The sequence below is a fragment of the Uloborus diversus genome, chromosome 7 (genome assembly GCF_026930045.1).
Source record: "Uloborus diversus isolate 005 chromosome 7, Udiv.v.3.1, whole genome shotgun sequence".
NCBI classification, from domain to species: domain Eukaryota; kingdom Metazoa; phylum Arthropoda; class Arachnida; order Araneae; family Uloboridae; genus Uloborus; species Uloborus diversus.
Window position 1 is genome coordinate 61,233,168 of NC_072737.1, and position 24,562 is coordinate 61,257,729.

Consider the following 24,562-nt stretch of genomic DNA (forward strand, 5'->3'; position numbering starts at 1 on the left):
GTATTGCTGTTGTGCAGTCATGATCAAAACACCTCTTTCAAGCTCTGCCTAAGTGCAACAAAACAATATTTCTGAAATTGGGCACAAACCTAAAATTTTCATCTTTGTACATATCAAATTTAATTTAGAACCTAATACTGTTGTAGTCACTATCTCCAATATGATCCTCTACATACAACCCCTGAACAGAACTTCCAACATCACAAAAAACTAGCTCCAAAATCCTATCCTGACAAGTTCCCCGAGTTGCAGCTTGATCCAAGAAACAGTTACAGATTTTAGGTGTATTTATGGAGGGCTGCGTTTAATTTATTCTGGAGTTTTTGATTTGCCGTTTTCTCTTTCTTTCTTTCTTTAAGAATGATTATTTTGACAGGATATTTTACAGTATTTCTTTTCCTCTAATTGATGCCTGATTGTTGAAAATGTCAACATGTCATTGATTGTTGAATTATCACTTGACATAACTTTTATTTTTGAGGTTGACCGTGCAAAGACAGGCAAGGCAGCTAGTATATAATAAATCAGCATCATTTTTGGTAGCCCACGTCTCGGTAATTCCAATAACATCCATTCCAACTTGTTCCTAAAACTGCAAGCATTGGTATAGAAAACCTTAAGCATGATCCTTGAACCATCCCCCCCCCCCATTTAAACTTAGGTCTGAAGCCCTTAAAATCAAATCACTAACCAATTTGATGCCTTATATTGACATGCAAAAAAAAAAAAAAAAGAAAGAAAAGAAAAGAAAAACTATTTTAAATATATTTTATCACTGTTACTAAGATCTAATAATAGCGTTACAACTACAATTATACTTATTTTACCTTTTTATATCATTGAGTATATTGATGGAAATTGTATAAGTATCCTTTGCAGTCTAATCAAAATTTAACATTTGACTTTTAAACATATTTAATGTCATGTGTTTCATTTTTTATGCTTGCGGTTTAAATTACACTTATCATTAATTAGAATTTCTCCAAAGCTTTTGGTTTGACTATTTGTGTGTGAAAAATTCATATAAAAAGTTGTCTATGTTAATAACTATTCTTTCACACCCAAAAATTATCAGTATTGTAATTATTATTGCATTTTTATTTATTTGTAGCTAATGTTTGGATTTGACGATTCTGAAGAAAATGAGCATTTAAAAGATAACCAGAGCATTGGAGCTTGTTGGGCAATTGGTGCTTTCAGGGCATACTATGAAGTAATTTTTGATGGTAATAACACTCTGTTCCTCTCTCTAATTAATTAGGGCAAGGTTCTTGCTAACCAGTTATATATACATATAGACTAGCCGCTTTTGGCCCCCTGGCTCATTCAAGCCTCCTGTGGCAGGTTGGTGTACACCACCTTTCGAGGTATACTTCGGTGGCTTCACTGCCTTCTTGCTCACTGTCTGCTGCGCATGGCATTCCTTCACCTGCAGCAGGTTTGTGCAGCCCCCCATTTCCTGAAAGTACTAAAGAGGTACTTTTGAAGCTCGCCCTGTACTTGCCCCCTGAGACAGCTTAAGCCAGTGAAAGAATTTAAATTGAGGTTTTGGGGAGGTAAATTACATTCCTTTAAAAGAAAAGAAGAAAAAAATCATTGCCTTAAAAAATACGCTTTACCAAAGCAAGCAATTCGAATTATAATTTTCCCTTGCGTATCAAAAAACATGCTTTATCATTTTTTTACTGTGTAACCTTCTTGTCTTAGAGTCACTTCCGCTTTGGCCACTTGCCAGAATGATGGGAGAAGCAAAAATGTCAAAAGGAGAAACTAACTACCAGTAGATTCCAAAAAAACCAAGGAAAAAAACATTTTTAATGTCTCTACTAATTAAAGTCATATAATTATACAACCAAGTTAAACACATTGCCTAAAAATTATGAATCTAACGATACCAGTGCCCTGTTGTTAACCAGGAGTAGCAAAGACATATTTGGATAGATTTAAACATACAGACATACAACAACTTTCATTTAAAAAATATGTATGTGTGTAAGAACAAAAGGCATATAATTCCATATTTTTTGAGAATAAATGAAATTTAATCAGCAGTTGGTAAAAAAGAATACAGAAATATTTTTTCCCTGTGATAAAATTTGTCAATATAAAGTTAAATAATTAAAATTCTTCTCTCTCTCTCTTTTGCATTCTAAAGTGAATTTTTCACACAAACATGCATTGCAATGAAAGTTAGGACCAAGAATAAAAGTTGCTGATCTCTTCATTGATAATTTTTACTATTGAATGCTACAATTTCCATTTTTAGAAACTATTCACCATTTTGTGTAACAATTGTTTTGTGTACCCTAGTTTTTGAGGATGTTATGATTACTTTTTTGTTATGAAATGGTGCTTAAGTGTTCATTCACTGGTAGCCTTACCATAAATGACTGGTGCCCAGAAAAAGTGTGTGTGGGAGGGCGAGGGAGCAGGTTAGGTGAACAGCACCCCTAAAGCTGGCTTTTTTTTTACAAAATTGCGCAGTCAAATTTTAACGTCATTAATTAAATGAATGAACTTTCATGAGACAAGTTGTTACTTGTAACAACTAACCCAAACAAAATTGTAACAACTTGCCCCATACGACGCCACTTTAGTTCTTGGCACGTATTACTAGTATTATATCTTTGTACAAAACTTTTAAATATGTTAGCACTTATCTAAAAATGTAGGCTTTCATGTGGTTTAGAAATAAATTCGTTACGTCCAACGGCTTCATCAGAAATAGAAAAATAACAAAGGAAAGAAAAATTACTTCCAGACTCAAAAAATAAAAAATAAATAAAAAATAAAAATTAATTTGAATTCTGAAATTTTGAATTCAAATTATGTTTTTTGCAATCACGAGTGGCGACAGGATTCTACTCGTTGGTTACTACCCCATTCGCTTATTTCTAGAAACGGTTCCTGTCCCTGCTCTTGGGCAGTTACGTGTGTATAGTTGTGTATGTGTAGGCTTGTTTGTGTGCATAAACCTGTGTGCATGTGTGTGAGTGTTTATGAGCGTGCGTGTGTGTAGGACATGGACACCACCGACCAGGAGCAGCGGCTACCGAGAGGAGTCGCGCCTGCAGAGGACGGTGGGGTTGAAAAAGGAACCGGACATCAAGGTCAAATGAAAACAATTAGCAATCGTGATTGCTCAAAAAAAAAAAAAAAAAAACTTGCTAAAGCTACAACAACTACAAAACTTGTAGAAATAACCACAGTCAGACTCCTTCCTTTCAATTCAAAGCTCCATTTTTAATTTTTTGAAATAATATAAAGAGAAAAATATTTACAAAAATGCTTATTCATTCAATTCTTTGTTCTTTAAAGACATGAATCGAACAATTTTATCATTTTCAATCAATCTTTAACTTTGAACATTGAAAAGTGGAGGGGCAATACCCCCCCTTTACGCGTGACGCAGTTGTCCCCCCCCCCCATAGAAGCCACTTACAGGCTTTACCTACACAATCTAAAAAAGGTCTGTATATTACTATCTAAAATTATTTGTGCTTCCAAGTTGTTCAATGTTCATTATGAATAACTGATACCAATTAGATAACTTCTGTTTTCAACTGTGTGATGGTTTCTATGTAGTTTTTAAAGATAGTGAAAAAATTGAAGAGTCAAAAACCCATAGTTTGGGACCAGAGATTGTGTGGTTTTTAACATTTTGAGGCTATAACATTACATAACAATCATTATTGAAGCAGAAGAGTGATGCAAAGAAAATTTATAATAGCAACGTTTCGCTTCTATATTATAATTTCACATGGCAAAAAATACTGAATGTTAACAATGTATGCAGTGGAAACTAACAATATAATAAAAACTCAGAGACTATTTCTGAAAACTTAAGTAGATCTAATCAATTGTAATATTTTAGAAGTTGAGTTACTATTTAGTTACGCAACTTAATTTCTTAAAAATGTTAGATATTAATCTCCTAATGCTAAAAAATAGGTGAATTTGAGAAAAAAAAATGATATAATTTTTGGGGCTTTACTGTGTGTGTGTGTGTTTTAAGCTATGCTGTTTGGTATCAAACTATGATTGCATGGAAAATCACACTCAAAGTAACAAGAATGGTGGTTCATTATCTGTGTCTGTGTATTAATGCTACACTAATCACACATTTTCATTATTCATATGAATTTGCTATTGTAATATTATTGTATAATTATTGTTTTTATTAATTTTTTTGTTTCTTAATACGACCCAGCTAATTAGTGGTAGGGACCTACACAATTAGATCAATCTGCTGAATCTTTACTCATTGCTGAAAGTCCATTTTGAGTTACAGGGTTGGTATAAAAAATAACTGGACTGAGTTTGTGACACCCAGATAAAACGTTTGTAAACCGGTTGTTGGTGATCTAATAGTGGTGGGGGATCGAGGGATGGGGAACGGACTCGAGTCAGTTGCCTCCAAACGCTTGGAGGGTTAGCATCATGTGAGAGAGCAGTGCGTGTTTAGGGATCTCGTCGGAGTGAAAATGGAGCGTACCATCTAGCAACGTGTTAACATCAAATTTTGTGTCAAACTCAAGAATACGCCTACGGAAACTCTTCGAATGATCAATGAGGTTTATGGTGAGGAAGCTTTGTCCAGAACTCAAGTCTTCCAGTGGCATAAGAATTTCCGAGAGGGCCGCGATGACGTCCACGATGAGCAGCGCTCCAGACATTCATCAACCAGTCACAGGGACCCAAATGTGCAAAAAGTGCATGATGTGTTGAACACTGACCATCGTCTGAGCATCCAAGCAATCACAGAAGAGGTCGGGATCAATAAGATGACCGTTCACGACATTATTAAGAACGATCTGGGCATGAGGAAGATCTGTGCAAAGCTGGTGCCAAAACACCTGACGGACAAGCAAAAGGAGCGTCGTGTGCCGCATACAGCACCACCGGACTTCTTTCTATTCCCCAAGGTGAAGCAGGGGCGGAGTTAGAGGGGGGCCGTGGGGGCCATGGCCCCTCCTGAAGCCTTGTGATTGTAGGAATTTTTTTATAAAAAAAAGAAAGAAAATATTATGAGAAGATAACAAAATTTAACACATATGTGTTTTACTGAAAAAGAAGTATAGGCCTTAATTGGGAGATAAATTATATCCCTGTCCTCAAAACAAAACTTTTATTTCCAAAAATTTTCTCCATCTTTTACAGCATTTCTTGATTCCAACTACAGACACTTGGACGATCTCTAAACGCTGCTGTTCTCTCTCTCAGGGTATACCTATTGTTCACAAAACCAAAGAGAGGCATTTAAAAAATGCCTTGATGTGTAGCAAAAATTGCATTTTAAGTATTTTATTTGGAAAAAATGTCGACGGAAACTAGCTTATCCAGCCCTTATCACTTAACTTGCTTAAAAGCAACTTAAATGACATTTTTTGGGACTTCAATTACAAACGATTTTCGATAGGATCCCCTCCCTTCCTTGTGATGATACCTTTAAAAGGAGGTTTTTGGAAGAGCTCGCAAATCTTCTATCCTTTTTTAAAATATGTATAAATATAGTTAAAATCGAATTTTTAGGACCTCAAAGGCAAAATATTTCCAGGAAGGAAGGATTCTAAGCACCTTCACCCTTCCTTTAATGTAAGCAAACATTACCTAATGGTGTATTTTTAGGCTGGACAGCTGAGGAGCTAGGGAAGAGCACCTCTTCTCTTGTAACTTCTCAATTTATAATGACAGAATATTTTGGTTTCTAAGCTTTATTTTCAAAAAGTATTTCGGGGCCAGTGCCCGAAACCTGACCTTTCTCGGTACATCATCAAAAATAGACAAAATGCGTTTTTAGTTTCCTAATTTTCAAAAATTACTCGGAAATTTAAATTTTGGAACATTTTTCAGAGAGATTCCTAAATCCACCCCCTCACTTAATGCCTCAATACCCCAAAAATTGAGTTTTTAAAACTTTATTTTAATAAAATTTCTGGGGAGTTCGGAGTTTGTTCAAAAATTTCGGATAGCCCCTCCCAAAACAATCGGCTGGATCCGCCACTGAGGTCAAGAGAGTACTAAAGGGGACGCGGTTTGGGACTCTGGAAGCTGTTCAACTCGCTACGACGAGGTCTAAAAGCTTTATGGGTTGCCGACTTCCAGGGGGCATTCAGGGACTGTAAAATCCGGTACCAAAGGGTTATCGACTTCCATGGGGACTACTAGAGAAAAAGTAGAAATTTTGTCAATAAATATGTTTTCTAAGCCCAGTCTGGTTACTTTTTTATACAAACCCTGTATTTTTTACGATCTGCTTTCTTTTGCTGTTCTCGAATATTGTATTTTATTTAGATTGTTTGTGTAGTCTCAATAGTATTTATAATTAGCATTTTTAAAAGTTATTCATAGTGACATTTAAGTTTTCAGCATGTATTTTGAACTTGTGAGGAATATTACAACTTTAATTCTGGACATAAAATTTTTTTTTACGTTGATTATTTCAAAACTTTCCAAGAAAATAACATAGGTTAAAAATAAACTTTGAAGCAGGTTTCAATGTGCAGATTTGCAATAGTCATTCAGGTTGTTGAAAAATTTTGTCATCATTATCATTTAATTTGAAGGGTAAAGCATGGGAGACTATTATGGGTGTCAGAAAAAAAATTTGGTTTTTGGCCTGTTTTTTTTCAGTACTTGTGTGCATTTTAAAGTAAAAGTTTGTATTAAAAATATTTAGTAAATATTCGCACGTAGAATGTTTATAAAAAAAGAGGATTCAGATGGGCTTATTTTCTTTTGTTAGATATTGTGAAGAGGATGTCAGATTTTGAAAAAGAACATGATATAAAATTTGCAACGAAAAAATATGTTCTTCTTGCACCTCTTTCCTGCAATGTTAAAAAAACACTTGACAGAGATTGTGAGAGTAACATAGAAGTGTTTGGTGAGCTGGAGAGTTTAGAGTATGATCAAGGAGCCAACCTTAATAGAACATATAAAAATACTGTTTATAAAATTACTGAAGGTTTTGATGTAAGTACAAATTTATTAATCAATGTCAATATGTAAAGTTGAATGTGATATGAATGCCGTTTAAACAATTCATTGCAAATGCCATGTAATATATTGTTTTAAATAGCTTCTCATGTTTGTTTGTTTATTTATTTATTTATTTTTTTTTGACTTTGTTCTACTTGGAACTTATTATTGCCCCCCCCCCTTCAATTCTTCACAAATAATTAAATTTGAATATCTAGAGCTTGATTACACTGCCTTGAGGTGATTTAAGAAATTAGCCAAAAAGTTAAAACATTCCATTCCTCACAGGCTTCAGACAGTTTGTGCTGCTAATGTAATCACAAAAGAATAAATAAGAAAGAGAACCCAATCAAAACAAAACTGTTTGTCAAACATTGGTGTTGAACCCAAAACAAAGTTGTTGAAGTTTTAAATTAAATGTTTTACTTTTAAACGAAGCAAGTCCTTAAATTTTTCATTTTCATGGAACTTCTAGTCTTCTTTTAAAGAAGACTATAAGTTCCATGAAAATGAAAAATAATTCGTCATGTAATTAGATTTGCAAATCTAGAGCTTGAATGTACCACCTTAAGATGATTTAAGAAATTAACCAAAGACATTCCATTTCACTTTTGATGGAAATCATATGCTTCAGATAGTTTGTGATGTTAATATAGTTTCAAAAGATTAAAAAAGAAAAAAACTCATAAACCATGAAGAAAAATTACTGTCATTCACAAAGCTTAAAAGCACAATGCTAACGTTAGCAAAGTAACGACGTTTATATGTTATAGATTTGTTAGCTTTCATCTTTCTGCTGTCATAAACCAGAGATTGCAGCACCTCTTATAGTTTATTTGAATTGCGAATTAAGCCTTTAAAATGAAAAATATTCCTCCAATAAATATATCAAGTCATTTGAAAACTTTTGAGTTCCATTAAAATGTAAAATTACGGCATTGGTAGTAAAAATGGCTACAACAATTTCAGCTATGAGGATGTTTTCCCTGCTAATTTGGCATATGTACTACATTATGATAATTCCCCAGAAAGTAGAAATTGCAGGAAGATTTTGATAACTGGGAGTCTTAGCAATTTTCAAAAATTGTCCGCAAGTTTGTGAATACCTAAGATCAAGATCTAATGAATTTGGCCCCAATTATAAAATTGTCCTGGAAGTTGCTAATAAAAAGAAACCAGTGTATCTTGCAAGAGTAAAAAGGAAGACTGTATTTGTACATCCTTTTCCATTTAAGTGGCTAAATGAGAACATAGCCTTTGACTTAACTTTTCAAAAATGAATGATGTTCCAACAAAACATTAATGTGAAAAAGACAACAAGTTCGGTAGAAATAAGGTTCAGGTTAGTCGGTGTTATGGGCAGAAAGAGTTCAGATCTAATGGGTACTAAGTTTTATACTTGGGAAGGTAAACGGTAGTATCTACAAAAATGAGGTTTTGAGATGTTTGAAGAAACACACTACAATCACTAGGAATGTGTTGTAGTTTGACATTCTTTTTATGATTAATGTTCAGCGGAAATCAAGAAAGCAAGTTTGTACAATAAAGCTGAAATAAAATAGATGACAAAGATAAAAAAAAAAGGGAAATGAAAAATGTGTAGTTACTACTGTTGGTAAAGGACTGCTATGCCCAGGGCATCATAGTTCCTTTAATCATTGGATATGGATTGTCCAATATTCTTCAACTCATTCAAAAAACAAAAAGTACTAATTTCTTTGATATCAAATTTAAAATTGGCAAGTTATTTCATAATAGGAATAGTCAAACATTTTGAACCCAATTTAACAGTTGAAACTTGTCGCAAGTTTAAAATCTGATATCAAAGAAAAGAAAAAAAAAGTTTTCTAATTGAATTAAAGAACATTGGACACTCCAATACCTACAATTAAAGCAACTACTATGGACAGTGCTGGATTTATCTATAAGCTAAACAAGCTATAGCTTAGGGTCCCCGTGTTGTTAAGGGTTATCAACTCCTGAAACATTGTCTGATTCCCAAAAAAATTCATTTAAAAAAAGAACATTTCATTTTCAAGTTCTTGAAAATTACAAATTGCTTGATGCCATGCTGAAACTATAATGCTTTTATGCTTTTATACTACAGTGAAACCTCCGAATAGCGGACAGTCAAGGGACCAGAAGTTTTGTCCGTTATTGGGAGGTGTCCGCTATTAGGAGGAACTACTTAATTTACCTTTTTCAAAATGGGCTGTTGTTCCCTTTGTAGAACACAATCGAAACAATTGCGAAAGGTTTACTACGTTTTACGTCACGTGTAATTAATCTGTTTTTTTTAAATAAAGGTATACTGACAGCACACACTTGTCTTAAAAAGCATTTAATAAATTAAAGTAATCAGTTAAAACAGTTTGACATCTCTTTTTTGCATTACCAACGGCGATGATTCGACGGAGCAACCCCCCTCCCCCCCCACACACACTTTTTATGGTTAGTTTTTATTTTATCTCGAGTATCACTATTGCATGATTGACAGTTGGCAATATGATCTTGAATGTGGGCAAATCTTTTCCATATATAAAAATTAAACAACCCAACGAAACCACGGCGCCATAAAGCCGACTACTACCGGCGCCGATCTGCTCAATTGCATTTCCTGAGAGCCCCAGTTAGAAAAAGCGCCCAGTTTCCTCTTTTTTATTTTAACTTTTGAATAGTTATTGTGTACAAAATTCATTAAAATCTTAAGAAAAACGTACGTTAATTGTTAGACTGACATCAGTTTTCACTTATCTGCTTTAATACTCTCAAAACTAGCCGTTACAAAATTATGACTTTTATTTTCTTTTTCATTTTTTCCTGCCCGCAAAATGCCTTTTAGTTTTTTTTTTCTGTCCCCAACTTTTAAGCCCCAATCACTGCCTCTGTCCATTACCACCCTTTTAATTCCAAGAAACAGTGATAAGGAAATGACGGGGGGGGGGGGGGGGAATATCAGTTGTAAAGGATGAAAAGCTTTGTAAGGCAAGCAGTTACTAAGATATTCTGTGAAAAGAAAAAAAAAACGGAAGTGCTATGATCGCAAGGGAAATTTTTTGTGAAATAACTGTCCATTATTCGGAGTGTCTGTTATTCAGAGTGAATTATATGGAATGGCCTATATTGAGGGACTGGGACTTTCAAAAATGTCCGTTAATTAGAGGTGTCCGTTATTCGGGAGTGTCCGTTAAGGGAGGTTTCACTGTATATGCTTTTCAAAGATGTTATAGACTGATATTTAAGTGATGCTTTACTTAAGGAAATAATTTTCATTTATCTCAATTTCTTTTATTTTATTGTTGCACATTAATTTAACGGGTACAATTAATAAAATGGAATGTTTGAAAAAATTGCTATACAATAAACAAGCTAATTACCTTTACATTGTAAGCTAACAAATATATTCAGGTCTTCAACAATACAAATTGTAAATTTTGTTTGTAGCGTGTAAAAGATATAAAAACAAAAATGTTGCAAATATTTAACTCTCTTAAAGCATATTAAACATTATTTTTTTTAAACAAGCAAACTAATGAAATAAATATTTCATCAAAGCAGTAAGTGCAATTAATAGGTCAAAGATGTCTGTTTCCTTTCTCATTCTTTGAGAAGTGAAAAAATTTCCAGCAGTGCTAAACAATCGTTGAACTGGAGTAGATGACGCAGAAATTGAAAAATACTTCAGTAGTATTCTTTTTAGCAAAAGGGTACATATGAGTGTTAGATCCTTACAACTCTACAGGTTCAATTTTATGATCATTTGATAAACTATTTGCATATGCTTTGATTTCATTCTTAAACCAATCACTTACGAAAGAAATTGCACTTTTATAAGTGCTAAAAGGTTTTAACTTAACACTCATAAAATATAAGATTGGGCATTACACGTTTTGCCATGATTTCCACTTTTTAGTCATAAAGCTTTTTTTTTTTGCATGAGTATTTTATAATATGTATACATCACAGTTTTAATGCAGCAGTGAAGTGCAATTATTCTTACAATAAAAAAGTAGTATAAAAAGATAATTAAATTTCAGAATTTGTGTTAAAATAGTTCATTGATGCAATAAAATATAAACAATTACAAAATATATCAATGCAAACTTGTTAACTAAAGATAATATCAGTTGTAAACATATAAAACATTCATTTAAGATAAAACTATGTTGATGAAACAAAATGAGAAATTATTTTGAAAACATGCAAAAAAAAAAAAAATCTTATTTACCAGGGTTTACATTAGATGTTAGGTAATAAAAAATAAAGGCAATACACACATTAGAGTGATTAAAGAATCACTGAAACACGAACGCAGTTATCTTTTCACGAAATCTTTTTAGTCATCAGGGGTCTGTCCAGGATTTTTCACAGGGTCCGTTTTTTTGTGAATAATCAATTATTTTTGTGAAAATTCAATTAATTTTGTGAAAAATCAAATTTTGCAAAAAAATTTTTTTTTTGTAAAAACGAAATTTTTTAATTTTGAGGTGGCGCAAACTGCATCATTGACTTTTAATGTTGAGTGTTTTCCCTCTTTTCTGTTGAGAATATCATTCTTCAGTGTGTTTCGAGTATTGGAGTACGGGAGGGCGGCATACACTCTGGGAGATGGGCACCCCTCAAGTATCAATATTTATTTACCATTCTACATTGTTAAATTATACTAGAAATGTTATATGTATAGTATTTAAAATAATTGTAATAAAGAAATTCAGGCAGGGGTTCAGCATTTAACTTTTTGAACCAAGACATTGTTAAAAAGCATAGAATTTCGTTTAAAACTTATAAACTCCATGATTTTTACAAAAATAAAAAATATTTTAATTGTTTACCTCTTAACCAAAGCGTACTAAACATCGAAAATTTGAAAAATCAGATTCCCAAAGCGGATGCAAAGAGATCGCAATCCTCAAAGTGAAAGCATCAAAAGTATAAAAACGGCTTGTAAAATAAATATTTCTGATAAAATTATTTTAGAATTGCACTTTAGAGTCCTATGATAAACATTTCATTAATGTCTGGACACAGTTGAATCAAAATAAATAAATAAAAAATAAACCATCGATTCAGCATTTAATTTTTTGACTCATAAAAGAAAATGGAATTCCTCTTTAAAAACTTAAATAAGCATTGTCACAAAAATAAAAAGGCTTTTCATTTATTTGCATCCTAATAAAGCGAAGTTAGCTTGAAAAAAGAATAAAGTATGATTCTCATATTGAATGTAAAAAGATTTCGCTTTTCAAAATGTAGGCATCTAAAGAAAAAAACAATAAATAAAAGAGTTTATTTAAAATTAATTATCCTTTTTAACATCGAAAAATCAAACCCATATAACTTTCTCCCAAAATAACAGTTAAACATCGCACCCGCCAGAAGCTAAGTAGGCGATAAGTTTAAAGTTGGTAACCCTATCTAAAGCGATCACATTCACCCCCCCCCCCCCATCCCTACTATCCTTTGCAGTCCTAAGTTCATTTCGCTGTATGTTATTGTTTTTTAAATCATGAGCCTGGAGAAAAGTGCTGACAACTAACTTTTTCAGAGAAGTTTGCAACAACACCGCTGCATAAAACAAACAAGCAAAATTATAAACCAAACTGACTTTTAGCTGTTAATTTATTTTATAGAAACCAACAATAAGAAATTATTAGGCCTTAGTAGTTATTTATCGCTTGCAGGAGCATCACAAGAGTGCCTTTTTTTTTTCTTTTGCAAAATTAGCACAGATTTTGTATAAATTGACGCCTCTAATATGCGTTATTTTGATTTGAGATTTGCTCTTCCAATAAACAATTTGTGAAAGATCCGTTTTTGTTTATCAGAATTTTGTGAAGGGTCCGTTTTGGTTGGTCGGGATTTTGTGAAAGGTCCATTTTGGTTGATCAGATTTTTGTGAAGGGTCCGTTAACGGACCCATATTTCCTCTGGCCAGACCCCTGGTCATTCACCACTTTCTCATGAAAGTATATATAAAAAAACCAAAAGCTGTTTTTTTGTGGGAAAGTTATTTGTTCTTTTGATATCATTGTACTTTTTCTGCTAAAATACGATTTTGAGGCGGCAATGTGCTTCGCTTGTTTTCCTAACATTGACAGATGAAAAGGGAAATTGATGAATGACCAATTGTAAGGATTTGGAAGACGTTCCCAAGAGGCCCTAAGATGTTCCTGTCAAAGGTATCAACAGGGTACTAATTGTACTAAACACTTGCAATAGGTCTCGATTTATGACTTTCATTTGCAAACAGGGACAAGCACTGGATAGCTTGAAGTCGTTTTCTATGTTACTATTCAACTATCTTATCTTTCATACAATTGTAAAAGGGTGGCTTAAATGTTTTCACTTTCAGAAAGTCAAAGTTACATGATTACAAGACTAGATTACAATTTATTTTACTATGATTACAGTTACAATACGCATGTAGGGGCCCCTATATCTGAAATAGTTTAGGACCCTTTTAAGGGGGTATTCTAGTCTAGAGGCTTGATTTTAAGGTGATTTTACGGGAGTAATAGAAAAAAAAAACAGTAGCTATTTTTATTATCCATTTTTATCAGTTTTTTAGTGATACTTTAAAAGTATAAAAATGCATAATACAGTAAAATTCCCTCTAATTCAGACACTAACGGGACAATTTTTTTTGTCCGCAATAGAGAGGTGTCCGCAGGACAGGGGTTTAATGTCTTAAAAAAGTTAGACTGTAAAAGTTTGTCTGTAAAAAAAAGTTAATTTTTTGGTTCTTTTTCGAACTTAAGTATTTTTTTTTAAATAATAAAAATTAAAAATTACAAAAAACCCTACATGGAGACAATTGTGATCATACTAAGAATGTCTGTACCATTCAAGTGAATCGGTGCATTAGAACTTGAGATATGTTGTCAATCGTATCGAAAAAACTAGTTACGAGAAAAAGGCGTTTAAAGTTTGCAGTCTCATTTCAGCAAAAGAGTTTATTTTAACAAAACTTAACTGTAACTCCAAAAATAATTTGAATTTCCATAAATTCTCTTGGAAACTTATTCTTAAAGATCTAAACTTTGAGAATATGAATGAAAAAAAAAATAGATTTTTTTTTTTGAATTTCTAGACTAGAATACCCCCTTAAATTCAAAGTCCATTACTGGTAACTTTTAGATCTGAACTCTTTTGTCAATACACTGACTATCATGAACCTTATTTCTACTGAGTTTGGTACCTTTTTCACATTTATGCTTTGTTGGAGTTTTTTCTTTTTTTAACAATGCTGCTTTTTAATATGTGACAACATTGCTGGTACTGTGCATTTTTTTTTAAATTTTTTCATCAATCACTAGGAATTTTATATTGTTGGTGGTTTTGCAAGTTCCCTGAATACATTGTGGCACTTACGAGATACAATAGAGACAAGCAATAAATTCAAAAGACAATTTGGAAGAATGAACTATTTAGAATGGAAATATCATAGAGATTGTTTTATTAAAATTTTGGAGCATCTGGTCAAGGATTATCCTTGTATTTTCCTGAAGTATGATGGTGAGTGTTTCCTTTTTTGTTTGTAACTTTTATAAAATGTGACAAGCTTTTCTGCGTTATTCAGTAAAGATGTTAATTACTTGTATGTGATGTGTTAATTCTCATGCTTGTGTCTACAAGTCTAAAAAAATCTTTCGACTTTTTGTAGAACTTCTCCGACTGTTTCAGAGACAGTACAAACACACTCTATTTTTAAGTAAAAATAAAGTCAAACTTAATTTTTCGCATGTCCAGTATGTAATTTTCGGAAGAAATGTTGTAGCATTTACATTTTTAAAAGCTAAATTTTTGTAAAATGCAACCTTTCTGCCAATGCGGCATTTACAATCCCTTTTTTTTAATTGCCTCAATTTTATTTTTACTCTTTTTATTAAACAACAGAGAAATAGATGCTGACACATTCCGATACTATTATGTACTATTTCTGCATTAATTAAAAGCTTTAATTACAGTAGATGCAGAGGCAGGGGCGGCATTTCACCATTTCAATTGGGGGGTCAAATTTCTTAAATGTGTATAACCCCAAAGCGAAACCAAACACACAGTGAATAACAAGAAGTTGTCATAAAATCGGTTTAGTATGAATAAAATTAGTGTTTAGAAACAATTAAAATTTTGGTTCATTGACTAAAAAGTTATCATACAAAACATCTCGCTACTAAAGGTTTTATACCTTTTGGAAAAGTTATAATGCATGAATTTTGGAATTCGGAAGAGCAGGGAATCGTGCTACTAATCTATCAGTGCCCAATGTCGTGCTATTTTGCCAGTTCAGCTAAATGGAAAAGGTAATTTTTTTTCCCTTTGTGCTTCCAAAATATTTCTCTAACCTCCTGAGACATAAAAAAAAAATCTTTCTCTACTAGCTGAACTGATTGTAATAGTTAAAAAACAATTGAAGTAACGCAAAGTTATGTATTAAAACACTTTTTATATCTTGCTCTTCAAAATCACTTCAAAAGCTACTTTAAAAACTGTGAGGGACTTAATATTTTCATCATTGAATAATCTAGTCATATCGGCGCTCTCAGCTTCAATGAGCTATCATCTGCCTCTAGCTCTGTTATTCCCTATTCCAGACATATAAGTCCATAACAAGGACGAAACTGCAGTTTCTGGATGTGAAAACCATTCTGTCGGTATATTGCTTGTATTTTTTCTTGCCTTATGCTAAAAATTTTACTCACAGTTGAAACATTTTATTTTTCATTTTCAAAATCCAATCCAAATAACCATAATCCATGATGGATTGAAGATATAAGATTTTTATAGAGTAAAGCATTTTTCAAAAATCTTTTCCCGGTACAAACAAATTGGATAAAAATTCAAACGAAGTCATACATGCTAAAGGGCATGAGCTTTTTCATCATTAAAAGAATTGTTTTGCAACAGTTCTTCCAGTCGTCAAATCACTGCTTTGAAGTTATAGAGAAATGTTTTTATCATTTTAACTCTTGAAGATTATCTTGTGTCACTCCACCATTGCATAATTATAGAGCCCCATAACAGGTATTTGGTTGATATGTCTTTTTTTATTCAATAATCACATGCATTTTTAAGAAGCTTCTAAGAAAGCATTATAATATATTGAGCAGCTGTAACGTGTTTCTAGCAGAAGAAAGCAATGAACACCCATTAAATAAATATGGAACTTAAAAAATGAGCGTAAAGTGAATGTAAAATATCAAGGAATTTTCTTGTGAAAACCATGCTGCTACACCACTTTTCACGAGCCTCTCATATTGGACATACCATCGTTACACTGGGCTCACAAGTGTGAAATATTTAGCCTATATGAGGCAATGTCTTCTTTAGTTTAAATTAACCATGGTTCTCTATCTGTTTTTTATGTTCTGAAAAAGCCGAAAATACTCCATGAATTTCTAAGTCATCATCCAAATAACGAAAAGCACTTTTTCTAGTCTGAGAATGTGTCAAGTTTCTTCAAATAGTTGCTGAGAACCAGCGTGATTTCTTTTAATGAACATTGATTTCCGACTTCCATAAATTGAATGCACCCATTTTCTATCATTCTGCTCAAAAAATTTGGGGGTGCGACCGCCCCCTCTTGACCCCCCTATTTGCCGCCCCTGTGCAGAGGTGGATACAGGCTACCATTTTAGGGGATTTTTTCTTGTTCTTCTTTGAAACACTCAATTATTTTTATAAAATTATTATGTTTATCATCGTCATCATCATCAAGGATTAGTCGAAATGCCTGTTTCAACTTCTTGATAAAACTGCTATTTTCTAGGCCTGTCCTTGTCTCGTTTGCCTTTTGGCCTTGTAGTAGAAGATAGCTCTTGGAAGTCTCCCTCGTTTCATACTTTGGACATGATTTTTGCAATCAATGCATTATTGGTAATTTTTCCATAGTAGGTCACCTTTAATGCTCTTGTATAATGAAATAAACAAACTAAAAAATCTTCATTTTTTATTTTGCCAATAAGTGTGCAGGCCTTTAGAGAACTCGGCTACCGCATATCAGCTGCCTGGATTCTGTCTTCTGCACTCCAACTCCATATCTCTCAGCCTTATAGCAAAGTGAGAACTGTCATGGCCTTGTAGATCATAAGGTCGGGGCAGTTCCGTAGCATAATATTCATAGAAATCATTATAATTGCATGTTCAGATGTGTGTTTTATCACTTCTTGGTTTTAGAGTTAAGTTTAGTTGATAAATTTGAAACTAGTCCTTACAGTTTGTTTAATTTTTTGATTTTAGATAAAAATACTACACTGAGTGCCTTTCTCAAGTGTGAATTATTAAAAAGTGGTTTTCCGAAAGAAATCAAGTAAAATAGTACAATGTTTTGTATTAAGAAATGCATTTGTCAACTAAGAGTTAGCTAGAGGAAGAGGGTGAGTAAGGTTAATAAGATACAGTAAAACCTCTTCAAGTGGCCACCCCTCCGTTCCGTGAAAATCTAGCCGTAAGGGTATTCTTTGTTGAACTGAAACAAAAAAACTAAACACATAATTCAACACTTCAAAATGAGTTTTTAAGAAAATAAAGAAAAGAAATTGTTTTATTCCATGATTTCTCCTTTTCAGGAAAAAATTACACAATTTGTGTTTGTTTAGTTTTATAGAAACTTTTTTTTCTTCAAATTTATTTTTAAATTGTTAAAGCAAATCTTGAATTGAGTCCACAGCCTATGGATTTCAAATTAGGGATGATATCATCAATTTTCTTCAGAATTTGCCGTGTTTAAAACTTTTTGTTTATCACAAATAATATAATAAACTCCATTTAAATCTAAAATACTGTCTAAAGACTACATTTTTTTTTTACAATCATGAATCAATAAATGAAAAGATTATCAAAGTTTGCATATGTACCCTAAAGCTAAAAATTATTGTTTTCCTTTTATGGAAAAAATATGTCCTCATATATTACTATAACAGGCAATTGGAGAAATGATTTACACCTACATGTGCCTAGTTCTCCAAATGGCCTCCCCCCCCCCCCCAAACATGCACACCAAAACACATAATAAAACACCTGGCCGTTCGCTTAACAAAAGGATAACAGTTCAAGGGAAAAAAATAAAATTAGAATAGTGAGCAGTCCATTTCGAAGCACAGTCCAGCGACTACCATGGCGCTCAAAGGAGAGTTTAAGATTATACGAATAGACCAAAAATTTCCTGCTGTGCAAAACTGGCCGCAAACAGGTGTGAAGGCTATACAAGGGTGGTTGGGTCGAGAGGTTTCACTGTACAATGAAGGCATATTTTCTTGAAAACAGATATTAATTACAGTCAATTCGTGATAACTCGAATCTAAAGGCACCGACGAGAAACTTCGCCTTATCGGAAGTTCGACTTACCATTACTTTTGGTTTTTGACATTTTAATATTAAAAACCATTGAATATTTTAACTCATATGTACATATAACAGACAAAATTGCAGAACTTAAAAGCTTTTAAGCACAATATGCACAGTTTAATCAAAAAGATTGAGAATAAAAAATTAAAAGCATGGTTTTGATTTCGATTCTGCTGGAACCACTTGAATAGAGCTGATTCTACTTTAGGAAAGGTGCACATCTTCATTTGTTTCTAATTTGAATTCAAGGATTCTACCACTTTAGAAGTTTTTCTTTTTCTTTTAATATCATTGATAGAGTGTATTTGCTTAGACATCTTTAATGGTAAAGAAAACTCACTCTGTCTTTCAGGAATTTACAGCAAATGATCAAACTAAAGAATGAAGGGAAACGCATCTTAACTTAGGTCAGCCTTTAAATAAAGGTACAATCAGTTGATTTGACAGCTTAAAAGCAAATTCGTAGTCCAGCAACATGTCAAAGAGTAAACAGTACAGTACCACAAAAAAAAAAAACAAGCTAACTCATTTCTGCACGTGTAACTCCTTTATCGCACACTGGCTCAACAGGTGCTCTTCTTGCTTTAGAGGTCTATATTGGGTAGGAATTGCAAGTGAAGGTGAATTATTTTTTCTCTCATAGTCACTTGTTTCTTTCTTTCTTTTTTTTTCATTCTTTCGAAACAAATCTTGAGTCATCTTTGAAAAAACTTCGAGTTAAAGGAAGTTAACTTTGAGATATTGAGAAAAATAAGCATGGAATTAAAGACAAAGGGGTTTTAACTTGATAAAACTTTGAGTTATAGTAATATATGAGTCATCACGAATTGACTGTACATATTTATTTCTATACTTACTACATAAAGAAGTTGCATTTGAAGAATACTCTGTAATTTTCATTAGTTTTTATGAATAAATGAGTCTCCATGAATATTTGGAAAAAAAAAAGAAAAATACAATGCCCCTTATAACTCATTACTGGATCGTCTGAAATCAAAAAGTCGAAATAATTTTATTACCTTATAAGTTTCTGCAAATAACAAAACATCAAGTTTCTTTTATTATTGATTCTTCAATTTTAGAAATACTGGTTTTTCATCAAAAAAAAAAAAAAAAAAGAAAATGTTTGCTATTTTAAAATGTTAAAATAAAAACAGAAGCTCAGTGGTAGCGCTTCGTGCTTCCACACCTCAGGCCCGGCCCTGCTCAGCCGTTCATCCCTGCAGTGGGTCGATAAAATGAGTACCAAGTGTGCTTAGGAAATAATCCCTGGGGGTTCCTCATTTGGCTGATTGCCTAACTGGGACATCTCCTTGCACCCCAGAGCCCTTGGTCAGAAAAACTGGGATGGCCTCAGTAGGCCTTGTCCCTCATGGGCTGTTGCGCCACTGGGTTTAGTTTAAAATGAAAAAAAAAAAAAAAACTTTTTTATGCAGAAACTTAAAACTAATAAATCATAATTTAGTTTTTTGATTTCAGATGATTCATTATGTTGTTTCCCAAAAAATGTTTCATTTCAGTGTTAGAAAAAAATTCAGGGGCATTACAAATAAACTTGAAATATCAGCAGCGTATTGCTGCCAGTGGCTCATTTCTTCATAAAAGCCAATAAAAAGCACATAAACTTTTTGTCGAACATTATTTTATTACACATGTATTGTCAAAAAAATTAAAATTATATACAATTGAACCTTGTTAAACCCTTTTACTTTGCCAAGAAAGGTGATGAAAAACCAGTTCAGTATAGGAAAGCAATACAAATTCCCTCCTTAAACCAGTGTAAACTGCATAATAGCCATGTTCACAACACACTTTTCTGTCTTGTAAATAACTGTTCCGGCTCCGAAAAAAAAAAAGGTTGAAAAATTCCCCTTTTACATGAAAAAAAAGTTTTCTATTGTACCAAAGAAAGCGGTTTTTACCCAGCATCCTTAGCGGCTATACCCAGCAAGTAGACGAACTTGTTTTGCTTAATGCATTCTGGGTAAAAATTCCACTTTTACTCCAGAAGGAAGCAGGAAGAGAAATTTCACATATACCCCGCAAATAACCGGAATGCAGTGAAAAGCAGGTTTTTTCCAGGTTTGAAAGTGCCCATGGAAACGTGCCTACTGGGTTAAACCACCATCTTGGAAGACCACGCAAGTAATTCAAACTCAGAGATAAGCTACTTAGGAGAGTGAATGACCATGACAAGCCACAGAGGGAAATCATGAATATGTCACACATAACCTGCCACTAATTCCCAATATAAATGCACCTACATTAGCCACTACTTAAAATTGTCCAGCTCACTTATCTTTTTTCGCTTTAATCCGCCCCCTGCTGCACACCATCGCCAAGGAGAATTGTTTCCAACATCTCCATGAACTTTAACTGGATCTATCTAATCCATCACCACTTTCAACCTTTCATTCTGACATTTCATTACTCAGCTATAAAAGCATTCATTCTTGACACTTTTCTGTCCCAGTTGGCGGCGGGAGGGTGCTCTGGCTTATCCTGTAATTGAAACCATGTGCAGACTTCAGCAAACAAGTTTGTACATCAACATTTGTATTCTTTTGCTTTGTTTTGCTAAGAACTAAAATAATCCTAAGCTTGCATGAAAAAATTCTATTTTGTGAGTTTAATAAAAAAAAACTAATTCACAAGCCATCAATTTGTCAATAAATATTTTTCAAATTCTAGAAAAAAAAAAAAAAAAAAAAAAAAAAATAAATAAATAAAACCAAATAGCCAAAGAACCCTTGGAGATACACTGTAGGAAATCCAATAGCTGTTATTTTTCAAAGTTCATTTGGGAAGGAAAAAACATGCCTTCAAATGTATTTTCATAAAACATACATTTATGCAGGTTTAGGGAAAACTTGTTCAACCTCCACCCTTGACTTTCGGCTCATCACCAAGGTTGGCGGTTTACCGAGGTTCGACTGTATGTATATATCGGTGCCTCAAAGTAGCAGTAGAATATCTTAATGTTATTCCTGTGATATTGTGTGAAGTGTGGTATAATAGGGTACTGTATACAGTTGACTCTTTATTTAACAACTTTCGAGGAACCACAAAAAATTGTCCTTAAGTAGAATGCATCCTTAAATAGAATGCTTCTAAAACTACAATGGAGCATCTGGGACCTTGAAAAGTCTTCTTTAAGTAGAGAAAGTTGTTAAACAGAGAACCAACTGTTTCTGAAAAGTAAGCTCTTTTTCTTTATTGAATTGATTTTATTTCTACTTTAAGTGTGCGTATACTGATGCTTGAAAATATAGATGCATCGAATACACTATTTTGCCGAATACTGAACATTGGTAAATAAAAAATAAAAACGTTTCATTGTAACGACTTTTCATCTATAAGCTAATTTATTTTTGCATTGAGAAAGGTGTTCCTTGTAACCCCAAAGACGTGTCTGCAGTAATCTGCAATTTCATGCAATGAAACGCTGTTATTTCTTGTTTTACTTTTCATGCACAAAGTCAAAGGTATTTTATTTAACTGAATATTCGGTTAAAATTCTTCAGCCGAATACTGAATACTTGCTTTAATCTTTTAATTGTAGCAATTGCACTTTTATTTTATGCTAATATAAATTAGAAAATGTTCATCTATTTTGTGCCTTTTGTGAAATGTAAATCCATCCATTTAACATCCTAAATTTATCTACATTAATTATAGTTATTAAATTAAAATAAACAATAAAATAAACAATAAAATAAATCATTCCTAAGGCAAAAGCAAATTCCTATAGTGAATGGTTAATTTGGTTTATGTTTGTATGCAATTCTGCACAACTTGATAATTTATTTATTTTTTGACTGGTGATTTGATAAATGATAAGCATGGTAGCATGTTATGTTAGAATCTTGCATTTATTTATAAGAGCCAAGATGTTTAAAATATCATCATAATTTATTCAAGTGAGATTCTTCCATTTTAGTCTAACAGAACAATTGATAACAGCAAGTGATAAGTCAACATCTGAATGCTTTTTTTAACATTAAAATTACTTCGAATGTGACAGTATAGTAAGTTAAAATTCAAATTCATTTTGTACTATGGTAGTATATTATTGCCTTGGGAAGGTAAAGTGTACAATATATGTCAAAAGCATTTTTGACATATGAGGCAGTGAGAAGGAAAGGGATGTAAGTGGACAGTTTCAAGTTTTGAGTAAAACACATTCAAAGATCCTAGGTAGACTTCCATTGAAATTTTTTCTAAATCATGCTGTATAGCAGCACCTACCAGGACTACTAGTACTATATCTTACCCCAAGACAGAGGAGAGGTTCACCTGCCATTTGAACTGGTTATCTCCAAAATTTTAATTTTGTCACTTACATCCCTTTGCTTCTCACTGCCTCATGTATTGTAGCTTCATTGCATAAACTTGCTTATGTGGTTTCTGCTGAAAGTAAAGCAAGAAAAAACCTCAAATTCCAACCTTTCCTTATTGTTAGAAAAAAATCTGAAGTACGTTTTTTCAAATATCTTAAAACCTCTTTTCTGCAAATACCCCGTTACCTTCCCATGGCAGTAAACAAGAGCTTTCATTCATTCTAATAAAGAAAACATGTTTGTTTACCTATTGTTGAGCATTTAACTTTGTTTACTATTTGGTTGCTGAATATTAAAGTATTTGGCCTAACCAAATATTGGGTTTGCTTACTGCAGTATACCAAATACCAACCAAATATTCGGTGCATCTCTACTTGTAAGGGAAATTTTTTGAAGTTGTTCTAAAACTGCCCCCCCCCCCTTATTTATTTTTTGGTAAATCTGACTTTTTTTTTTTTTCAAGTTGTTCAGTTAAAGCAGAATTAAATTTAAAAAAAAAAATCATAAATACTTATAATTTTTTTAGCAGGGGGGAGGGGACTGTTTAGTAATTGTTTGCATTATTTAACTTGAAATAATACATATATTTATGTATTTTGACTATTAATATTTTGAGTATTTTCTCATGTAAGTGAGAAAAGATGTAAATTAAAAATAAACAAAAACATTTGAAATGGATCATAACATTTTATGTTCAAAGTTCGTCTGTTAAAAGCTGAATATTTGTGAAAAGGAAGATTATTCAAGACTGCTTTTTATGGAGAAGTGAATCATATGATTTTATACTGTTTTTTTCCAACTGAGTTTTAGTATAATGATCACACGCACAATTTTTGAAAGAAGGAAAATTTTAAATTTGAATTAAAAAAAATATGAAAAGTTGATTGTTGTTAATCTTTCTTGAATTAAATTGAACTTGTGGGATGGAAATAGAGGAATGATATTTTGTTATATTGCTCTGTCTGAATGTATCACACTTTTCCTCCATCTCCAGAAAACTGAACATAAAAAAACAGCTCACAGTTAATGGATATTGTATCAAATATGGTTAATGGTTAAGGTATCAAATTGTGAATTTTCGACTTTCCGCAAAAAATGTATGCTATGCGTAATTTAATTCTGAACAATTTGATACCTTATTCATTACCATATGCAAAAAACTTTTCAAATTATCATAAAAATACGTAACCTTTCCCCATAGAGATTAATGTTAACAGCAGCTGTTTAAGCCTCTTTTTCTCAGGTGCCAGTTTCTCGTTTTGCGCGCATGATATCTCAGGAAGTTTCGTATATATTTCTGTAAAACGTTTAATGCATGTTTGTCTGGTTAATTTTTATGATCTAAACCTAAATTTGTTAATTTTTTAAAAAATTATTTTTTTGAAATTTTCAAAGTTAATATCAAAATTTCGTGCAAAATATATTTTTTCTAAATATTAACTTTTATTTTTAGTTAAAAATTAGTTTCAGATCATAACAACAAACCAGGCAAACACATGTGAAAAGATTTACAGAAATATATAAGAAACTTCTTGAAATATATCATGCATGCAAAGCAAAAAACTTGGGACTTGAGAAAAATAGGCTTAAATAGCTGCTGTTAACATAAATGTCTGTAGGGAAAGTTTACGCATTTTTACGATAACAAGAAAAGTTTTTTTGTGTATGGTAATAAATAAGGTATCAAATTGTTCAGAATTAAAGTTTGCATAACATACTTTTTCCAGAAAGTCGAAAATTTTGAAGGTTAAAGGTCCTTAGACCCCTTAAGATGACGCATACACTTTTCGCTCCAGAGTCCCTACTACTAATTGTAGCTTAACCAGCTGGATGGGACCCTGAAGACAGCTGATGTTTTGAACCAGACCAGATACTGAGCAATCCCTGGTCTACCC

The 24,562-nt window shown here is 32.7% G+C and overlaps 1 protein-coding gene across 1 annotated transcript in view; it reads left to right on the forward strand.

Moving 5' to 3' along the window:
- The window catches only part of LOC129227049 (uncharacterized), a 41,023-nt gene extending 17,492 nt beyond the window's left edge, over positions 1–23,531 (forward strand). Inside the window, exons 4-7 of the mRNA XM_054861688.1 lie at positions 1,112–1,226; positions 6,746–6,975; positions 14,298–14,496; positions 17,221–23,531. Coding sequence (XP_054717663.1) covers positions 1,112–1,226; positions 6,746–6,975; positions 14,298–14,496; positions 17,221–17,294 — 618 coding nt within the window. The 3' untranslated portion in view covers positions 17,295–23,531. The remainder of the gene's footprint in view (positions 1–1,111; positions 1,227–6,745; positions 6,976–14,297; positions 14,497–17,220) is intronic.
- The last annotated feature ends 1,031 nt before the right edge of the window (positions 23,532–24,562 follow it).